At 41.0% G+C, this 19,825-nt stretch overlaps 2 protein-coding genes across 7 annotated transcripts in view; one reads left to right on the top strand and one right to left on the bottom strand.

Moving 5' to 3' along the window:
- Positions 1-10,832, top strand: part of rnf111 (ring finger protein 111) — a 33,206-nt gene extending 22,374 nt beyond the window's left edge. For 4 of the 5 annotated variants that reach the window (XM_085401724.1, XM_085401742.1, XM_085401751.1 and 1 more), the window contains 9 exons: positions 925-1,177; positions 2,532-2,838; positions 2,915-3,040; positions 3,361-3,469; positions 3,969-4,049; positions 6,182-6,277; positions 6,568-6,654; positions 7,052-7,155; positions 9,080-10,832. In XM_085401724.1, coding sequence (XP_085257850.1) covers positions 925-1,177; positions 2,532-2,838; positions 2,915-3,040; positions 3,361-3,469; positions 3,969-4,049; positions 6,182-6,277; positions 6,568-6,654; positions 7,052-7,155; positions 9,080-9,197 — 1,281 coding nt within the window. In that variant the 3' untranslated portion in view covers positions 9,198-10,832. The remainder of the gene's footprint in view (positions 1-924; positions 1,178-2,531; positions 2,839-2,914; positions 3,041-3,360; positions 3,470-3,968; positions 4,050-6,181; positions 6,278-6,567; positions 6,655-7,051; positions 7,156-9,079) is intronic. The other variant, XM_085401760.1, reaches the window with a different exon arrangement.
- Positions 10,833-12,443: 1,611 nt separating this feature from the next.
- The window catches only part of myo1ea (myosin IEa), a 52,747-nt gene continuing 45,365 nt past the window's right edge, over positions 12,444-19,825 (bottom strand). The window contains exons 23-29 of one of the 2 annotated variants that reach the window (XM_085401772.1): positions 17,902-18,048; positions 17,648-17,805; positions 17,250-17,339; positions 16,955-17,159; positions 16,035-16,070; positions 14,022-14,191; positions 12,444-13,935 (exon numbers count right to left, since the gene is read on the bottom strand). In XM_085401772.1, the coding sequence (XP_085257898.1) occupies positions 13,859-13,935; positions 14,022-14,191; positions 16,035-16,070; positions 16,955-17,159; positions 17,250-17,339; positions 17,648-17,805; positions 17,902-18,048 (883 nt within the window). In that variant the 3' untranslated portion in view covers positions 12,444-13,858. The remainder of the gene's footprint in view (positions 13,936-14,021; positions 14,192-16,034; positions 16,071-16,954; positions 17,160-17,249; positions 17,340-17,647; positions 17,806-17,901; positions 18,049-19,825) is intronic. The other variant, XM_085401780.1, reaches the window with a different exon arrangement.

Raw genomic sequence — 19,825 nt, forward strand, 5'->3', positions numbered from 1 at the left:
GTTTTCCAGCATGAACGGCTTGTTTAAGGTCACGCCAAAGCATCTCAAGAACATATGATTTACATTTACATCTCTCAGCCTGGAAAGGGTTACAGAGACATTTTTAAGGCTTTGCGACTCAAGTAAACTACAGTGAGGGTTCACTTGAGTCCACACGTGTAGAAAATTTGGAACAGTGGTGAACCTTCCCTGGAATCAACTAGAACTGCGGGCCTCACTTGTTTCAGTTAAGGTCAGAGTTCATGATTCAGCAATAAGAAGGAGAGTTGTTAAAAATGGCATTTATGTGAGGATTCCAAGGCAAAACCACTGCTGACCAAAAACAACACACATAATAATGATCAGAAACACACCAGCAACTCCACCTCTGAATGGCTGAAGAAACAAAAACAAAATGAAGGTTTTGGAATGGCCCACTCAAAGAGTGGACGTAAATCTGATTCAGATGTTGTGGCGTGACCTTAAACAGACTGTTCATGCACGAAAACCCTCCAGTGTGGCCGAATTAAAACAATTCTGCAAAGAAGAGCGGACCAAAGTTCCTTCACGGCGATCTGAAAGACTCTGTGCCAGTTGCTGCAAGCACTTTATGGCAATTGTTGCTGTTAAGAGTGGCACAACCAGTTATTAGATTTAGGGGGCAATTTCTTTTGCTACAAAATCACCATCTTATAAACTGCTTTTTGTATTTACTTGATTTGTCTTTGTCTTAAATGAAGTTTCATTGACATGTGTGACAAAAATGTGAAAAAAGAAGTCATTAAGGATTCAAACACTTCCTCACAGCACTGTAGTTAGAGACTGAGGGAGAAAAAACTAAGTAGAGGTTCCTGATGGGTTTTTTTTTTTCACTCAGAAAGACGAGCTCAGTGTTCTGCAGATTTGGTCCCAATTCTTTCTGAAATGTCTGTCTTCCTTTCATAGCAAACTTTGCCAGTGGACCTGAGCAACAGCAGCGTTCGGAGCAGTGGAAACAGCGGGGCGAGTTTCCATGGCAGCACTTCAGCCTTTGACCCTTGCTGCCCAGGTTCCACCTCACGGCCCCCTGCTTATGTTTCCCAGCCCACCCCTGGGCCCAGTCAGCCAAGTGTGGTGGACTCATTCAACTCCCCTATGGTGGCTCAGCCCCAGCCGCAAACACAGCCCCAGCCCTGCAGACATTACATGCACCCAACTTGTGAGTACAACGCAGTACATTACATCAGACTTTTTAAACTTTTGAAAATGCATTTTGAATGTTTGCTGCTGCCTATGAAAACAGATTTGCAATGCAATAATACTAACCAATGCTCGCTCACAGACACTAGTGCTGGCTAACAGGTTAATGTGCTCAGTGCTGAGAAACTTAATTTGCTACTCAGAATTTTCCAGTATCTGGTTAGTCTGAAGCAATGCGATGAGGATTCTTGGTGGGGATGTCGTGAAAATTTAGAGTCACTGGTGCCTCTCCTTACCTTTCCCTTACTTGTCCACCCTCCCTGTTTCAGTGCAGTGTGGACAAATATTAACAAATTCAAATTCAAAACAGGAAACGGGCAAGGCCCCAAGAGGACCTATAATGGGTTTTTTCTTATTTTCTGTCATATATAATATTCTAAAATGTACTGTTAAAACAATCCTAATGCTATACCAGTCTTTTATAGTAAAGAGACAGAACCGTCAGTTCAGGGGTCGTTCTTATTCTCACCTATAGGTAGCTCTGGGTAGTGACTGAAAGAATGAGATATAAGATGTAAGCAGTGGAAATGATCTACTCCAAATTGTATGGATTTCTTTTTAGTGATAGGGTGAGGAGCTCAGATTAGAGCAGCTACTCCTCCACACAGAAAGGAGCCACTTGGTCCAGGTATTTGACCTTTCAAATGACGGAGGCCCGGGGGCAGACCAAGGAAATGCTAGAGAGATTTCATATCTCAGCTAACTTGGGAATGTCTTGGTCTCCACCCACACCACAAGAACTGGGGGAGGGCTGGGCTGAGGGAGGGCTGGGTGTCTCATCTTAGACTGCTGACCCTGCAATCTGGACCTGTTTGAGTGGCAGAAAGTGGATGGATAACTGGTGCTTGTATTAAACATAGCAAAAGTTTCGAATGGTGAGGTCAGCATGTGAACAAGTAAATCCCATGAGTCCAAGGCTCAGGCCTCACAATGTTTTAAATAGTTGACTTTAAAAAGGTTTTAGTCCCTTGGCTTGATAGGTCATAGACACGGGATGTCCTTTGCTGGTTGCGAGCGCAGTAGCTCCATAGCAACCTCGTATTCAAACTGATTTTGAGGGCGAGCCGATAAGAAAACTGTAGGGAGCTAAATATCTTGTTTTAGACAGATGAGAAGCTGAACCTTTCTGCCATACTGGGTATATATAATTTTATTTTAAAGTGATAATTTTCCATCAACTATTAGACTTGTGATTGGAGTAGGTTGGAAACGGAAGATATCTGCATTTATTTGTTCTTTTTTTTTTTTAACACGAAGATCCTTGCATAATTTGACAGTCTTAACTTTTCCCCTTTATCTCTTGTCAAACCCAGATGGCCCTCTAACACGTTCACTGCATCATCAGTCCTCTTCCGCCTGTCCTCATTCCCATGGGAACCCCCAGCTTACACCTCAGACCCCAGCACAAGGTGAATTTCTCATTCCCCACACCTTTCATGCACCTCTGTCATCCCACCCGCCAGGCCACGCCGTGCCGCCCGCCCCTCCCCCGTCTCTGTCCACCCACCACCTCACTAATTCAAGTGCCCAGCTGGCCCAACATATCCCTGCGGACCACCAGACCCTGCCGCACATGTATAGGATGGAGGTTCAGAGGCGCAGGATGATGCAGCATCCCACGTGAGTACCAGTGCAGGCTAAACTTACATAATTGATGGCTTTTCTTTGCTGAACATGTATTTTCCTGTCTTTCCAGACGAGCACACGAGCGTCCTCCTCCACACCCCCACAGAATGCACCCCAACTACGGCCATGGGCACCACATTCATGTGCCACAAACTATGTCTTCCCATCCTCGCCAGCCTGAGCAGAGAACAGCATGGTCAGTATCATCAGGAGTGTAATGTGTGTAATGTGTAAGTTTCATACTAGCTAATCCAGTGATTCCTAGATTTCATAACTACCAAAAAGAAAGCAAAGAAGAAACATGGAGACCCATCTCAGTGTCACAACTTATTTATTTTAGTCTTTCCTATCATGTCACAAACTGAAGTTATTTTTCTATGTTAAATAAACTGAATGCCCATGAAGTGAAGTACCCTTTAGAAACAGTATTATAGATATTTAATGTGACTGCACTTACATGATTATTTGGATTGATGTGGTTTGATGTAATAATGACTCACCGCCTTGTGTCAACAGGGAGCTCGGCATCGAAGCCGTAGCCCCATTCCCTTCAGGGCACCTGCACTCCCACCTGCCACACTACCACCCTCCCCCAAGACTGCACCACTTCCCCATCCCCTTCATGGTGAGAAACCCTCAGCACACAGGCATCCATTAGCATCCATGAAAATGAATCACTTTTATATGGAGTTTGGCTGCGATTAATGGAGTTTGCTCCTTATTTATAACATCAGTTATTTCAAGGATGGTTTAGTGAACCCATGAATAATTCATTAGCAATTAATAGTGGCTCATCAACCATTTCGAGTGCACACTCAACAAATCCAAAAAAATCCTCGACTCTCATCCTGCGCAAATATAGCCGACAGTTGTTAAGGAATCTATCATCTGTGACCTTTATCATTACACATATGCAGTGCCTGCATTTTCAGAAGTTTTTAATTAATTACATTATTTTGTTGAAACTTGGCTTCAGTTTTAGAAATGGCAGCAGCACATGTTGGTTTTGTTTATTTTTAATAAAGCTAAGCTGACACAACACCCTTCATGGACCACATTACAGTGTGACTGACTGCATTCCTTGTATTTTAAGGCTAAACTTAATGAAACTTCCTCCCCTGCAGCACACTGGCATATCTGAAGTGACCTACCCGCACATTAGGTACATCTCATCTAGAATTACTGGCTTCGGAAGAAATTATGAGGTGAGTACTGTTTGTAAATGTATAAGCCTGAGGACAGTTGGGTCAAAACACGAGTACGAGTTACTGTTTCGTTCATCACGGTTGTCTGTTACTATAAATTTTAAAATGGCTTGACTCATCTCCGCATGACTCAGCATTATTGTGATCCTGTCATGGCGTCAGTGTTGGTTTGTTTTTATTGAAAATGCACGCTGGAATCGGATGAATGCTGCTGTCGCAGGAAAAAGAAGGGAGACGGTGTTTTAGTGGAAGTTTGTGCAAGGAAAGTTTTTAGCGTTTAATAAACAGTGCAGGGTTATTAAAGAGACAGATTAACCAAAATCAGATTCACTGAGGCCTGTTGCACATCTACATTTAGGTCCTTAAGTGTTGTAGTTTTGCCTCTTTACACCACCACAGTGGATTTTAAATCAAACGGCATCACAGTTTGTGATTGTCCCACATTTTCAGCATCTGAAAATTTGTTTTTTGATGAAATAACATAAATTTATATTCATTAGTTTTCAATTCCTGGATGAACTTGTGGACATCATCAAATGCCTTGTTGGTTAATTTGAGACAGTCTACCAGATAAATATGTTTTTTTTATCTGATTAGCTTGGTAGCATTTGTCTTAATCTGAGCAGAATGTGTTGCCCTGTACTTCACAATTCTGCTGCTTTTATCAGCAGTCACATCGTTGGTAACCCGGTTCCATTGGCAGCTATATTTGCCCGTGTCATAACATTGCCTCAGGTTTGACAGATGATGTAGTTTGATCGTTACCCATAGTACAAGTTAATTTTCGTTTGTTTCGTCTTGTCCATATATATTTATATATACACGTGTACACAAGTTTTTTTCTCTCCCCAGAACTCTATAAGCAGTGTTTTCTGATCTGTTCTTCCTGTAACCAGTGGTTTGCACTTTGTTCCAAACCCTACATGTATTTATATTCATGAAAGCATCTGTTGATTATAGACGGTAATGCTATCTGTGATCTTTTGGGGTTGTTGAGGTGGTCAGAGAATTCATTCTATTTAAGACTGGACCACATTGGTGTAAGGAACTTTAGAAGTGACCAAACCAGCTGGTATAAAATTTGCTGTAATTCTTAAACGGTTCATCTAAAATGATCATAAAACCCCTCAGCTTAAAGGTTGAAGTCTACATATCAGTGGCATATTGATTGTTTGATTTTTAAAATCCAATCTTAGCAGCTAAATTACAAAAACCACTTCGTTGTGCAACAAATTATGGACCTCACTGCAGATTATTTTAGTCTGAGTTTTGCAGTGTTATCTAAAATGTTTCCATCCTATTGAATATAAAAGGAACTCAATCCCAGTTGCCTTATTTGGCCTGAAACACCAAATAAGTACATTTGAAAAATTCACCAGTGGCGTCATGTCCACGCAATCATCACATGATTGCTCAGAAAATTCCACAAACGTTGGCATTTTTTCATATAGGAATTGTTTTCTTTCTGCTGAAGAAAACTGTACCCATCAACCACATCACCGCAAGAAAAAGGAGTGCGTCTAACTTTGGCAGGTTCATACTTGTGACATCGGGGTAGGATGTAAAGATCAATAGCGTCTTCATAACTGTAGCTGTAACGCTCGTCTTCACAACGAGCTGTAACGTTAGCTCGGTACACGTCGTCTTTGGTGGTGAATGTGGTTTAATAGAAAGAAAATAGTTCCCGTTTTGAGCTTCTCACACTGCAACCCCAACTCACAGTCTCAAAATGGTGAATTGACCTCTGAGCTCGGTGTGGCCAAATGTTCATGAGCAACCTTTAACCTGAAAAAATTGCTCCCAGAACACGTGTCTGTCAGCCGTGACGTGAAAGCTTCTTCTCACAGAGCCGTCTGCCTCAGTGAGTTGAATTTATTTGCCAAGTCACGCAATTCAACAAGCCAACAAGCACAGTGAGTGGCTCAGTAGGTAACCACAGCTGTCCTGCTGACACTGCATAAACCATTGGCTTGATTTAGAAATATTAATCTGACTTTCGATGACTACTTGGAAACCCATTTAGTCAAAGGCTTTATCTGCTTAATTGATTAATCGAACAGCTGGTAAAGCCTCTCCATGAAGAAAAATGTCAGTTTGTACAGAAAATGTCAGCTTTTTTCCCCTCCAATCAGGACCTGCTGCATTTAGAGGAGAGACTGGGGACTGTGAACCGAGGAGCCTCTCAGGGAACCATAGAGAGGTGCACTTACCCACACAAGTACAAAAAGGTGAGGACCTGTCAGAGTGTGTGTGTTGTAATAAATATATAATGTGCTTACAGATTTTGAAGCTGCTGTCTATAGTTGTGAATGTATGCTGCAGTTGCCTCTGGGACAGAGTGCGCAGTGGTCTTTTGTGCTCATTTCAAACATCTGATGTTTTGCCAGCATTTAGAAAAACACTGTAGTGTCTTTTACCAGAGATTTGCAGCTGTGACGATATCTGTTGGGGCAAAGTTTCCGTAGAGGTTTCCAAATGTATCTAAATAAGCAATCTAACACCCTGCCACCCAATACAGAAGGTGTTGGAGAGAGACATTGACCAACAGTTAACCCCTGAAGCTTGGGCATCTATTGGGAAAAATATGCACGCAGACCCAGAATCGGTGAGAAATAATGAACAAATCAATTTGGAAACATGTCTCTGCTCACATGTACAGTAGATGTTAGTGTTAGTCTTGGGGGCCAGGGAATTCGGCTAATTACTTTGATTTGAATCATTTTGATTTGATTAAAAAACATTTTTCTGTTTCAGGACAAAATGACCATTCTCTCTGTCCCCAAATCTAATGTATTGTTGTAAACATAGTTACCTCTTTATCGGAAAAATATCACTTGTTTTTTTTTTTTTTTTTAAATACAAACTTAATACATACTTCTAATCTTACTACAGTGTTTTAATTGAGTAGCTTGTGTTTGAATTCATAGGATTTTGTTTAACCATCTGTAATAGCAGTTGTTGATCGACACTGCTCATCAAAAACAAACGTTTCTCACAAACAGAGAAAGCTGCACGGTAAGCAAGACGAAGACGAGGGGGCAGATGAAGACACAGAGGAGAAATGCACCATCTGCCTGTCAATACTGGAGGAGGGGGAGGATGTCAGGTAAATGTCTCGCCTCCTGGGTGTTCGTCCCGCTCGCCGCGCTCGGTTTTGTGTGTTCAATTACGCTTTCAAGGGTGTGACGGAGACAGGTGGGATAGCAGGTGTAGTTTAGCCGTTTCACATTGTCTCATAGGATGTCAAAAAAAAAAAAGACCCAGAGGCATTAAAGTAATCAGCAGAAAATCCCAAAGAGCCTTAAAATTACAAGCCTCATGGTGCTGCGTTTTGGCACTCACTCAAGTATTTCTTTTAAAGAGGATTTTCTGCCCCCTGTTGGTTTAAGAGAAACTGAAAAATTAAATGTTTTTCTGTTTTCTTTACCGTGCACTACAAATTGCGAATCCCTTAATTATTGTTACTCACTAACAACATTTAGTCTTTATTCTTACATTTAAACCGTGTTTTAAAATCAGTGTTTCCCTAATTGGAGAAAGCAGATGGCAGCTCTGTTTGTAAGGAATACAGATGAAAACTTAAATATATGAATTATACGATGGACTCAAGTGTTTAAAGGCACTTTTATCCGGTCAAATCAAAAACTTCCTCATTGACAGTGTCTGACATTGTAAAATATACTTAACTCTGTTTTTTGGAGCCTATCCCCAGCTGTCGTAGGTCGAGAGGCAGGGTGCGCCCTGGACAACTGTTACAGCTGTTAGCTCACTATTTCAGCCATTTCCTGACTTCTTTCAGCTGTTGTTGTATTTAAACCCATCTCTGCATTGAGGGTACCAGCATGCAGCAGTTTCATTCATTTGAGCTGTTTTTATGCAGCTTCTACAGAATACAACTTATTCACTTTTTGAGCCATTTTAATGTTAATTTAACCTTAATGACATTTTAATGTACCAATAACTCAGCTGTATGTTTGTATAGCTTATCCACTGGATTTTGTTGGGTTAGGGTAGCCCCGGCTGGGAGTCGGTGGTTTTGATACAGCTTGTATTTTACTCACAACAGTGGTTTAAGACTTAATGTGACAGAAAACAACAATTTCAGTCTTTGATTAACTAAAGATGTTGGGTTTTGAAAGCTTTGTTTTTGGGGCCTGTTGTTAGCTGTGGATTCGGTGCACTGGTGATCATTTAAAATAGCTGAACAGTAACATAGTGCTTAGCAAGTTTATTAATATCACCACTCAGTATAGCATTTATGCCAAATAAACAGAACTGTAATTACCAAAATCATTATTTCTGTTTCTGTAATGGTTAATTCACTGATATTCACACGCTCTTTAATCAAAAAGATATTTTTAATAGGCTAAATTATAATTATTGTTGTTATCCATCAAGTTAAATTTTTACAAAATGAGAAAAAATGTTTTTAAAATGTGTTGCATCCTGAACAGAAAAAATATTTTAGTGGTTGAATGTTTATATATGACTTTCAGTTATTTGAGTATAAATGCATGAATTCAGAATAATATTAATATAGTTTATAGATTTAAACAGACAGATTTCCTGGCTTTTGCACGTGACCATAAACAAAGATTTTAGTAGACAAAGTAGTGCAATCGTTTCTGTTTTTGAAATAGGTTTCGCTGTTTTCATCGGATTTTTTAAAAAAAACCAAAACTATATTTTAATTAAGCTCATGATCAGGCAGTGCTGCTGTATCATGCATGTTAATATTCCATTCAATTTTATTTATACAGTGCCGAATCACAACAAGGCACTTTATATTTTAAGGTAGACCTTACAATAATACATACAGAGAAAAACCCAACAATCATATGGCCCCCTGTGAACAAGCACTTTGGCAACAGTGGGAAGGAAAAACTTCCTTTTAACAGGAAGAAACCTCCGGCAGAACCAGGCTCAGGGAGGGGCGACGGGTTGGGGAGAAGGAAGACAAGATAGGGAAAGGGAAAGCCTGCTTAATCTATTTCTTTGTCTCACGTCTCTCTCCTCTGTTTCCCCTCCAGACGCCTACCGTGTATGCACCTCTTCCATCAGCTGTGTGTGGATCAGTGGCTCCTCACCAATAAGAAGTGCCCCATCTGCAGAGTGGACATTGAGGCGCAGTTGTCTGCTGAGAGTTGATGCTGTTTTTTTTTTCCCCCTTTTTCTTTTCTAACAACCCTTTTGTTAAAAATTTATTTTGAGATCATATTAATTTCTCTTCAGTACTGCAGTCAACCAAAGATGGCATGAATTACCCCTGCAGCAGCTCTACTGCAAGGATATTAAAAAAAAAAAAGACATCTGACAGAGAAAAAAATAAAAGCATTGAGCCTAGAGTGCCAGCTATCACATGTTACTACAACAGCTAGAATTCTCCATTAAGGGTTTAAGATTTTATTGTATTTATAAAGCTTTTATGTAGCTTTTTTGATCGTTTCCTCAAGTGTCATTTGCGTTCTGTTTCTCTGCATGTTTCCTCGCAATGCATTTCTTTGCACATATAACGTGGGCTCGAAACGGCCTAACAAGTTGCAGGTGAGGATAGCTGCTCTAGTAAAGATGCATTTCTGTAAACCCAATGCCTCGCTTTACTAGAATAGAATGTCAACCTCCAGTTAAGGAAAAAAAAAGAAAAACAACAAAAAACAAAACAAACATTGCAGGATTCATTTTACCAATCATTGTATCATTGATTAGTTTATGTTTAGAAGATGTGGATTGTTAGTGAGAGATGTTTTTTTTTTTTTTCCTTTCCTTTCTTTTCTTTTTTTTTTTAAGTAAATCAAGACATTCCTAACTAGGGAACTATGTTAACAGATCAGCTGCTGTATTAGTGCACACCCAGTATTTCTAGAGTGGAAATAAACTCAGATGTTCACCTCACTCCCAGAATATGCACACGCTTTGCTACGATTACACCACCCGCCCCTTCCCCCGTTTTCCAGCACCTTCATTTTGACTACAACACCGTTACCGCCACCATCCGATGTATTTTAGAGGACAAAGAAAAAAGAATGTCACCTCCCTCTCTTTGACTGTTCTTTCTAAACCGAACGATTGTCGGGATCTGCTGTGAATCTTTTCTTCATTCTGTTTGGGGGTTCCTTCCTGCAGACGGGCCTGCGGACGCTAGGTTTATGTGAGGTGATCTCAGGTCGACGCACGACCCCGCAACCTGGGATCATTTTGTCAATTTGAAACTGGCAGTGGCGTTGATTTCCTGTGTGTATATGTGTGCGCGCGTGCGTGTGTGCTCAGAGGGAAATACACAGCTCAATCGGAGATGAATATTTACTGTTTATTCTCACACGTCGAACCATTTCACCCACCCTCCCTTTTTTGTCTCTCTGTAGTTGAGCAGCAGCGTCTGCTTTGGCCGCTGAGAAAAGAAAAGAAAAAAACACTAATGCTGTCGACTAACTCACTCGCATAGACTTGCACAAGAGAGAAAAGGGTAGGAGGACCGTAGTGAATATGACAGTGTGCTGAGGCCATGTATTTCCACTCTGACGAATAGTAAAAACGGAAAAATTACAATTTTGAATGGAGTGTTGAAATGCAGTACTTAAAGCAGGTAGCCATGCATTCATTGACTTAAAGGCACCAGGATCATATTCTGTGGGATTTCTATTAGTTTTAAAAAATGATATTAATAAACTTGGATAACTTAATTGTGTCGTTTCTTTGGCGTTTTTCTGATTCATCAGACATGCGAGTTTCTCACTGGCTTTCATAGTACATGCTTATCTGTCATTAAATTTGCATTGGCTTAAAGATCATGTAAAAGCTTAAATCTTTTATATTGGAGAAAAACCAACATAAAAGCACAAATTTACAGACCTGACTTCCCAAACTTCATCTTTGGGTTAAATAAATACACAAATGTACAAAAATCAGTCAGATATAGAAAATGATCACTATTACTACAGGCACATTTACTCTTTACTAATCTCATATATTAATCTGATGCGATAGATATAGATAGAATAGATGTGCAGTTTCCAAACTTTCCTAGTGCTTGACCTCCAGACGTTTTTGTGATATGTAATCTCAGAAAGCCTTAGATCGAGAACATGTAGATGATATCAAGTTTATTCTTTCTTGTTATTGTCATTATTTATTGTATTATTAAAAAGGACTTCTATTTTCAAATAATAAATTAATGTAAGATCATTTTAATCAATCATTTTCTCTAATCAGTGCTGTTCTGGTTTTAATAAGTTGATATAAATAATTAGAAAGTCTGTTATGGACCAGGTGAGTGAGGTGATTCCATTTAGGAAATTGTTATTTTGTTAAAGCAAAAAGACAGAAGAAACTGAGCAAGTCTAGTCAGTTTTTCGAAATGGTCCATAGTTAAAATGAATGTGATTAAAAACTACTAGTGTCTAAAGAAGATAAACGCATTTATCACAACCGATAAAAGAAGACGTTTCTCAGATAACATAAATGTTAAAGGTCAACTATTCAAAATGTTGCAGTACCGATTGTAGCCACAAGGTGGAAATGAAACGCAGTCTTCCAGCAAAGCTGTGGCCCTGAGTGCAGCTGCACAGTGGAGGGTGTGACAGATCCTCCTCAATAAAAACAATGTAGAAGACATAAGTAGGAAATGTTCCTGCCAGCACAGATACATTTTTTTTCTGTTTCAGCTGAGTAAAACTATTTCAAGGTAAAAGTCTCTTGTACCTGTAAAGCTGGGCTGAGAGACAATCTTTAGAAAACAGTCACAATTTAAACATAGATTTTGGTAAAAAATTACTGAACAGTTAAATCTGCAGCTTAGACATTTACTTTTAAAAAAGGCATACACATCACTACATTTACCCTCCAGGTCTTCATTAGGTACACCATTCAACTGCTCATTAATGCAAATATCTAATCACCAAACACACAGCAGCACCCAGTGCATTTAGGCATGTGGACAAGGCCAAGATGAGACCTGCTGACTTTCAAACTGAGCATCAGAATGAAAAATAAAAGTTATTTAAGTGACTTTGAATGTGGCGTGCATGTTGGTGACAGACGGTCCAGGTCTGAGTACCAATTTCTAAAATTTACAGAAAATACCTTGTTGACACCAGAGAATGTCTCGATGACCAGACTGCTTTGTGCTGATAGAAAGGCATCATTAAGTGAAAACTAATCAAACTAATCCAAAGTATGAAGAAAAGTATCTATGAATGTAGAAACGTCTGACCTTAAGGAGTGGGTGTCACTCCTGTCAGCTAAGAACAGGAAACTCAGCCTTCAAATCGCACAGGTTCACCAAATATTTACAGAACTGAAGATTGGAAAAACATCTGCTGTGAGATTCTGATGGCAGGGTCAGAATTTGATGTAAACAACATGAAAGCCTCTTTGACAATAAAACAAACCAAAGCAGTTAAATATGCAGTATTACATGCTTTATTAAAGGACTGATCTACTGTTGTGTATTGCACAAGGATACTTTCCACCATCTGTTCAAACTATATTTCATGATGCAGAGGTTTTATGACAGAAGTCCCAGCATTTGTCACTGACCAGAGTATAATGTGGTTATTTTATTTGGGAAAAAAAGGAATGTGTAAGTAATGAAAGCAGTGCAAAAAGATGTGCAGAAACAGTCGAGCACAAGTTAAATAGTTTGCAGCGCCACAGGGAAAAATGGCAACAAATTCACCTAAAAACAAATCGGTGCACTTGACGAAACAAAAATCCGTTCACCGTGATCTGTGATAGTAACCACACCGAGCGGAACAGGAAATAAAGCAGATCTGTGAGCAACAAAGGCAGATGAAAACCAGCATGTTAAAATCCTTCAGAGAAAATACAAAACAAAAAAATATTTAATTTAAATTCTAACCAGCACCAGGCATCCTCCTACATATGAACACATATACAGAATCAGATCTAAAATGCCTGTTTTTAACATTTAATGTAAACAAATTAATTACCAAAGCGACTTATTGCTATCTTGGCAACTTGTCCTTCATCAACTTGACTTACTGGCTGTGGCATGAACGATGTCTGTGTCCAAGGTAGTACCGGTGCTAATAAAGTGCTAATAGACCGCAGACAGCATGCTCAGGTTACAGTATACATGGCCTCTACTGTTAGTCTAATATACTGGTGTGCTAGAAAAGCAAAGACATAGTGATTAACCACTTTACTACACTGCCCTTTGACTGGTTTGGGTATTGCTTTGGTATTTCTAATCATTAGAAATCACAGTGTGGCGATTTAATGAATATGTGTTCCTGGAAAGTAGTTACAGTTTTGCACCAAAAATAAATATTTCCTGGTAAAACAGCAGTCACTTCATTTTTGACACGGACACATCCACGTTTGCTTCGGCAATCAAACCTTCATCTAAAACAAGCTAAACAAAACAACGTGTTGAGAGTAAAAATCACAGCCTGGTCCCACAGATTTAGCAGATTTCATTCCAGCGCTTCAAAAATGTTTTGAGCTAAAAGTCCTCAGCAAGATATAAATGACAGTAAGGAGAACACAGAAGCTATAAATACAATAAATAGTTTTGTTCAGTACTCAGAGGGACTGTGAAGGGAAAAGAAATCAGACCCTGGGGTCAAACAGTCTTCTTTGTCTTTAGAGCCTCATTTCAAGCTCGATGATCTTTTAGTCTGCTGGTGTAACCGGGAGTTACATTCGTGTACTCTAAGGCAGTAAAGTGGAGGAAGTGTCTCATTGTGCTTCTCTCTCCAACTGTAAGCTTCTAAGCTCCGCCCCTTCCTCTGAGAAGGTCAGCTGGGATGAAGCGTTCTCTCCTCCGTGTGCTGTGAAACCTGCAGCTCCTAGATCTTGGTGACGTAGTTGTTGGGGAAAAGTCCCTGCTTCCCACGAAGGCGTCCTGTCCACCACCCGGACACATCTGGCCGACAAACACGGCTAAATTAGCGTCTCATGAAAAATAGATGACAAATAAGCCCCTGAATGCCTTTTTCGCCCTGCGCTTACCCTCTTTGATGATGTCGATGACGTCGTCAGCGTTGAAGCTGAGCTCGTCTGTGTCCTGAGCATCGTAGGCGTACAAAGCTCTGCACTGGGGCACCTGGGGCTTGGGTTTGGGTGCAGGCTTGGGTCGTCCTCCTCCCGGCGGAGGCCTGCTGGCTGACGGTCTGTGGGCCCTGAGGTAACATCGAGAGAAACAAAGAGAGAAACGCGTTTGTGACTTTGTCTATGGTCGATCTCAGAATACGAGGGCATGCATAACCACCATCTCATTATACCATATACCAACCAGGAAACACCGATTTGAGGATTAAGATTTTTCATTTTCCAATCAACACTGTAATCAAACGGAAAGTGTTTTAAAGAGATAGCAGCAGTTCATAAATCAGACACAAGATGGCGATATGGTGCATGCCATCTCTATGCCTGCAACTGAACCTGTTTGTGAAGCCCTCAGGAGCACAGAGTGCTGATCCCAAGTCAGCAGCACCTTTTTTCTGCATACTGGCTGCATTCCATTACTTGCATATTGCTGTACCTGATTCTCTCGTCACCACGGCGCGAGTTAGTGTACGGGATGTATTTGGGAGCAAGTGAAAACCTCAAGGTTGATGTTAGAAGGATTTGAGCAAGTTTGAGAAGGACCAAATTGTGACTTGGTCAGAGCGCCTTCAAAACTGCAGCTCTTATGTGGAACAATGGCCGGCTCCTGTGGTCCGATCTAACAGACGAGCTACTGTAGCTCAAATTGGCCAGAAAGTTCAAGCTGGTTCTGATAGAAAGGAGTCAGAATAACCAGAACAGCCAGGTGCCCGTGCTGACTCCTGTCCACCAACAAAATGCCCAACAATGAACCGAACCATGGAGCAATATAGGAAGGTGGCCTGGTTTGATGAATCATGTTTTCTTTTACAACACGTGGATGGGCAGGTGTGTCCATTTTTACCTGGTAAAGACCAGGCATCAGGATGCACTATGGGAAGAAGGCAAGCTGGTGGAGGCAGCATGATGCTTTGGACAGTGTTCTGCTGGGAGACCGTGGGTCCTACCATCCATGTGGATGTTACTTTGACATGTAACACCCACATAAGTGTTGGTGCAGACCATGTACACTTTTTCATTGAAACTATTCCCTGATGGTTGTGGCCATCAGTGGGCTAGTGGAGTTCATGCCCTGGCAGGTCAGAGCTGTTTTGGTACCAACTCAATATTAGGTATAATTTTGCAGCTGATCGGTGTACACTGTAAATAAAAGAGGGATGCAGTCTCTATGGCGCCACCTGCTGGTCAGGCGGAGCAAATTCACCATCATCATCATCATTCAGGTGTTCTGACGTTCTGACCAAAGAGAGCTCGTACCCTGCTTTATCATAGTTTTTTTTTTTTTTATCCTGTAGGGATAATCTATAACATGAGTTATATTGTAGATGTCTTATGTATCAACTTCAACAAAAAAAAAAACAAATAATAAGTAAGGCCATAGATCAATGAGCTGTAGTGTTCACTGCAACCGGGCTTCTGTTTAAAACCAGAAAGGTCGCCCCCTGCTGGCCACGAAAAAGAACGCAGGTTTGAGGCACATCTCCAGTGGCTTCACTTTTTAGTGCCGTATGACACATCCGTCTTTTATACACTGAACTTTAAACAGGCAGTGAAGCAGCCTGTTTTATACATATGTAACTTATGCATTGACCCAATAAAATTATTTACTCCTGTGATATTAAAATTGAACCAATATTAAAATAAATCAATAAATCAATAAAAGCACAGAAGGATTCTTTCAACCTCCCAGAAATCTTGTTTACAAATGAAAAAAAAAATTTGAGAAAGAATTCCCACTTGATTGAAACAGAGCAGCAGCAGGAGCAGGAAATAAAAATAAAATAAAATCTTAGTTGCATACTACGACAGGAAGTCGAATTTTAATCATACAAGAGAATATGCATGAGCATTTCCTGCTGCTGCAAACTTTTGCACTCATGAAACACCAGTCAAAACACTGCAAACACTCCAACTCACATTCCTCCGTTTGAAGTGGGCGGTCTGCCTCCAGGACTACAAAAGAATAAATTATCCAAATTATGTCAAAATACAGAAACACAGCTATGTGTGAGAGTGTCTATAGTCATTTTAATACGACGTTTATAACTGTGTTCGTGACACGAGCCTGACTACTGTCTTATTTTATGAAACTGGGTTTGGACATTGGACATCTAAACACAGGAAAACTGTACGTTACACAACGCCAAATAATTACATGACTTCATACGTTTATTAACACAGAATCAATAGAAAAAAAAAAGGACTTTTCCACCACATGAGTTTATCCGGGAAACAGGAACCTTTTGAGGAACTTAGGGTTTTAAACCAACAAAGAGCAAGAAAGAGTCAGAAGGAACCTTTAAATTCTTTGAGAAAAGTTCCTGGGACTAAAAGATCCACATAGTTTAAGGTGCAAGTGTAAATTCTCATCAAATGGGATTTCAAAGCTGAGCTAAAACAGTGCTGTGTCACATTAAGTTTAAGGACAACGAGCGACATTTGTTTTTAGCTGAAAATCAAAAAGATGAGTTGATAAACTGCTGATTTCTTTCAGCTGAGCTCTGTGAAACATCACGTTAGTCATACAATTAAGATTCAGCCAACAGGTGTCAGAGATAAAAGCTAGCTTTGCTTGACTGCCGACTTGCTGGTGACTCTTTCAACGTACAAATCAGCTGTGACATTTTTATTTCAAAGCTGGGAGACGACAACATTAACCAAGCAAAGTGTAGACGCTAAAGAACAGGTGTAACTTACAGCAGTATGAGGAGTTCAGGCACAATTTAAACTAATTAAAAGCTTGAAGCGGTGATGGGAAAGTCCTTGTTTTGTGTGGGTGAGTTAGTCTGTCTGTTCCTGCCTGGACTGTTTGGCTACAGTGTGTGCCGGTTTCTCACCCTGCTGCTCCTTGATCGGGGACTCTCAGACAGTCTAAGTTCGGCTGCTGGCGACTGCCGCCTCGCTCCTTCACCTGGTTGATGTTGCTGGGCAGGACCGGGTGCGCTGAGTTGTGGGACGATGGATGCCTCTTGCTGTGATGCTGTGAATTTCTCTGATTGGTGACATGGTTGGTGTTTTTTATGCCACCGTTCTGGTGTGAAACTGCAGAAAGAAAAGCTTTGTTGTCATGTGAGCTGTGAGAGAGATGATTCACTCGGGACAGGTGACCAGCGAGCTGCTCGGACGCTGTACCTGGAGGTCCCGGTGCAGCTCGTGATGGGGTGTGCTGGTGGCTTCTGGACATGTTTGAGCGACTCTGAGTGAAGCTCTTCCTGGTTGGGCCTAAAGGGGAGAGATATTCAGATATTAACTAACCAGCAGCTTTGTAATTTAGATAAACAAAACTAAAACACAGTTGGATCCATAATTTGTTGGATAAAAAGATCATTTTTGCAGTTTTGCCTCTGCTCACAACCACAGTGGATTTGGATCTAACAATAATTGGAGGGACAACTTCTTTCTCAGTAACACAAAAAGGCATGAAATGGCTCCACAAACAAACAACCTCTCAAAGAAGGAAACGCAGCATTTGGTGGATTACGGCTCACTGTGAGAGCAGGTAACCTTTCCACAGGTTCGTTCATACTCACGTGTATTCTTGGGAAGCCCGGGTCCGATGCTGACCTGCAGAGATTTGCTCGAAGGCTTCAGGACAGGCATGTCTCCCTGACCTTGGACAAATGTGACCTGCCTGGAGCCGCCGCCACTCAAGAAGCCCCAGTTCTCCTTCTTCAACTTCATCTCCAGTCTGAGAAACACGACAGACATTTTTATATCATCGGACTTTGTTTTTGTCTTGTTTGTCCTTTTGGCTTCTATGTTTACTATTGAAGTGTTTACTTACGTGTTACTGAACTTAAGCGGTAGCTTCCTCTGGGTTTTCTCCTCAAACCTTTGAGCAAGCAAGCTGATGAACTCGGTCTTAAAAATGCACTCCAGCAGGCTGTCGTACTCCTGCTCGTGCAGTATCAAGACATCGTCCTGCATTGTGCTGAAAGGACGAACAAAGCAAGGGAAACTTTAAGTGTTATAACAGATCAAATCTCCCCGTTTTTCCGTTTTCTGTGAAACTTTGACAGAAGCCAAGATCACGAGTCAGAATCAGCTTTCACATTTGCATCAAGAGCCTCACAAAGCGGCTCACATCTGAGGAGGGACGACAGCTTGAGCCCGTAACCCGCACAAGGATACTTTGTTCCTCCCAGAGAAGTCGGGTTTTTCTCTGATGAGCTTTTTACAACTCCTGCTTTCGCTCATTGCACCACCTGGTCTGTATTACCCCGCTGACTCAAAAGCCACATGTTACTCCAGCAGCTCCACCTCTGAAACGAGCTATGCTGCGTTCCCATGAACAACAAAGCTACGATAAGTCTCTCAGCTCCTTTTTTCCCCGCACTTTCACAATAAACTGATCAACGTTCTTTCCCCACTATAGCATTTTTGAGTAATTTAGCAACGTTTTGGAGATGTGGACTAAACTGGTTTCAGTCAGACCTGAAAACACTAACATATACAAGCAGCTTAAATATACTCCACATGTTTTCCGCGTCCCTTGTGTGACATTTACAGCAACATGGGAACTTCTTTGATTACAAATCCAGACTGTGACTTTGAAGTGGATTCATGGCTTTCTGCAGTGCAGTGTCCACAGAATCAGATGTTGTCTTGTTTTGGAAACAGTCAAATATCTGCTGGTATGTACCTCTGCTCATAGAAACGTGTGATTCAGAACATCAGCTTTGAGATAACGGAGAGGAGTGCAGAGCAGGGGCTGAAGTTTGAAAATCAACAATATTAGCGTGCACTTTACTTCTGATTAAAGTAGCAGAAAAATACACTGGAAAAAAAAGCTTCACCACCTGGAGGGATTGATGCAGCGATTGATATGTTTCGGCTGGGAAAAGGTTACTTAATCCTAAAGTCTCATAAGCGTGAAAAAAGCTGTTTCATTGGAGTCAAATTGCTGGCCTGTAACGAGGAAAGAAAACTACTAAGGTGATTGGCGAAACTATGAAAACTGAGTCCTGGACGGGTAGTAGGGAACCATCATCTCTGATAAATGTGGTCGGGGGGGAAAAAAATCCTGAATAATCGAGATCGGAGAGAAATCACATAATTAAAAATATATAAAATCTACAGTAGAACTCACAGCTATGTTTAAAAGTGAAGGTTGGAGCATTTCCACAAATATAGCAAGAAGAGAACAGCTGTGTAGCCTTAATAAAAACACACTTATCAGTTTCAATTTGCCAGGGAGCATAAAGATTAGAGTCTGAAGCAATGGAAATGTGCTCTGATGAGACCGACTGTGATCCAGGAGTGATCGGCACGAGAAGAAAGGCGGATGAAGTGCAAGCGTGTGGGTGCAGGGTTATGATCTGGAATTACTTCAGCTGGTCAGGTCTAGGTTAGGCAACATCATGTGCTCAAAAAGACATGAGTTCAGCTGACTATCTGAATACACTCAATAACCAGAGTCCGGAGTTCTCGACCTCTTTGAGAACCTTTGGGATACGATGGAGACGACTTTACGCAGCAGTCGGACTCTCATCAGCATCATCAGTGCAAGATCTTCGAAAAAAAAGAATGCAACTATAGATGGAAATAATTGTTGCGACACTGAAACGATGCCACGGCGATCGCGCGCTGTGATCAAAGCTAAACGGGGTCGAATGAAGTGTGTGGCTTTTCTTGTGGCTGTGCAGTGTAAATTCTGAAATACACCAAAATAAAAATGCTGCTGTAGGTAGATTTTCTAGAGAGCAGGA

The sequence above is a fragment of the Rhamphochromis longiceps genome, linkage group LG1 (genome assembly GCF_057381845.1).
Source record: "Rhamphochromis longiceps isolate RC_006_pf linkage group LG1, R_longiceps_female_GT1.1, whole genome shotgun sequence".
Classification (NCBI taxonomy): domain Eukaryota; kingdom Metazoa; phylum Chordata; class Actinopteri; order Cichliformes; family Cichlidae; genus Rhamphochromis; species Rhamphochromis longiceps.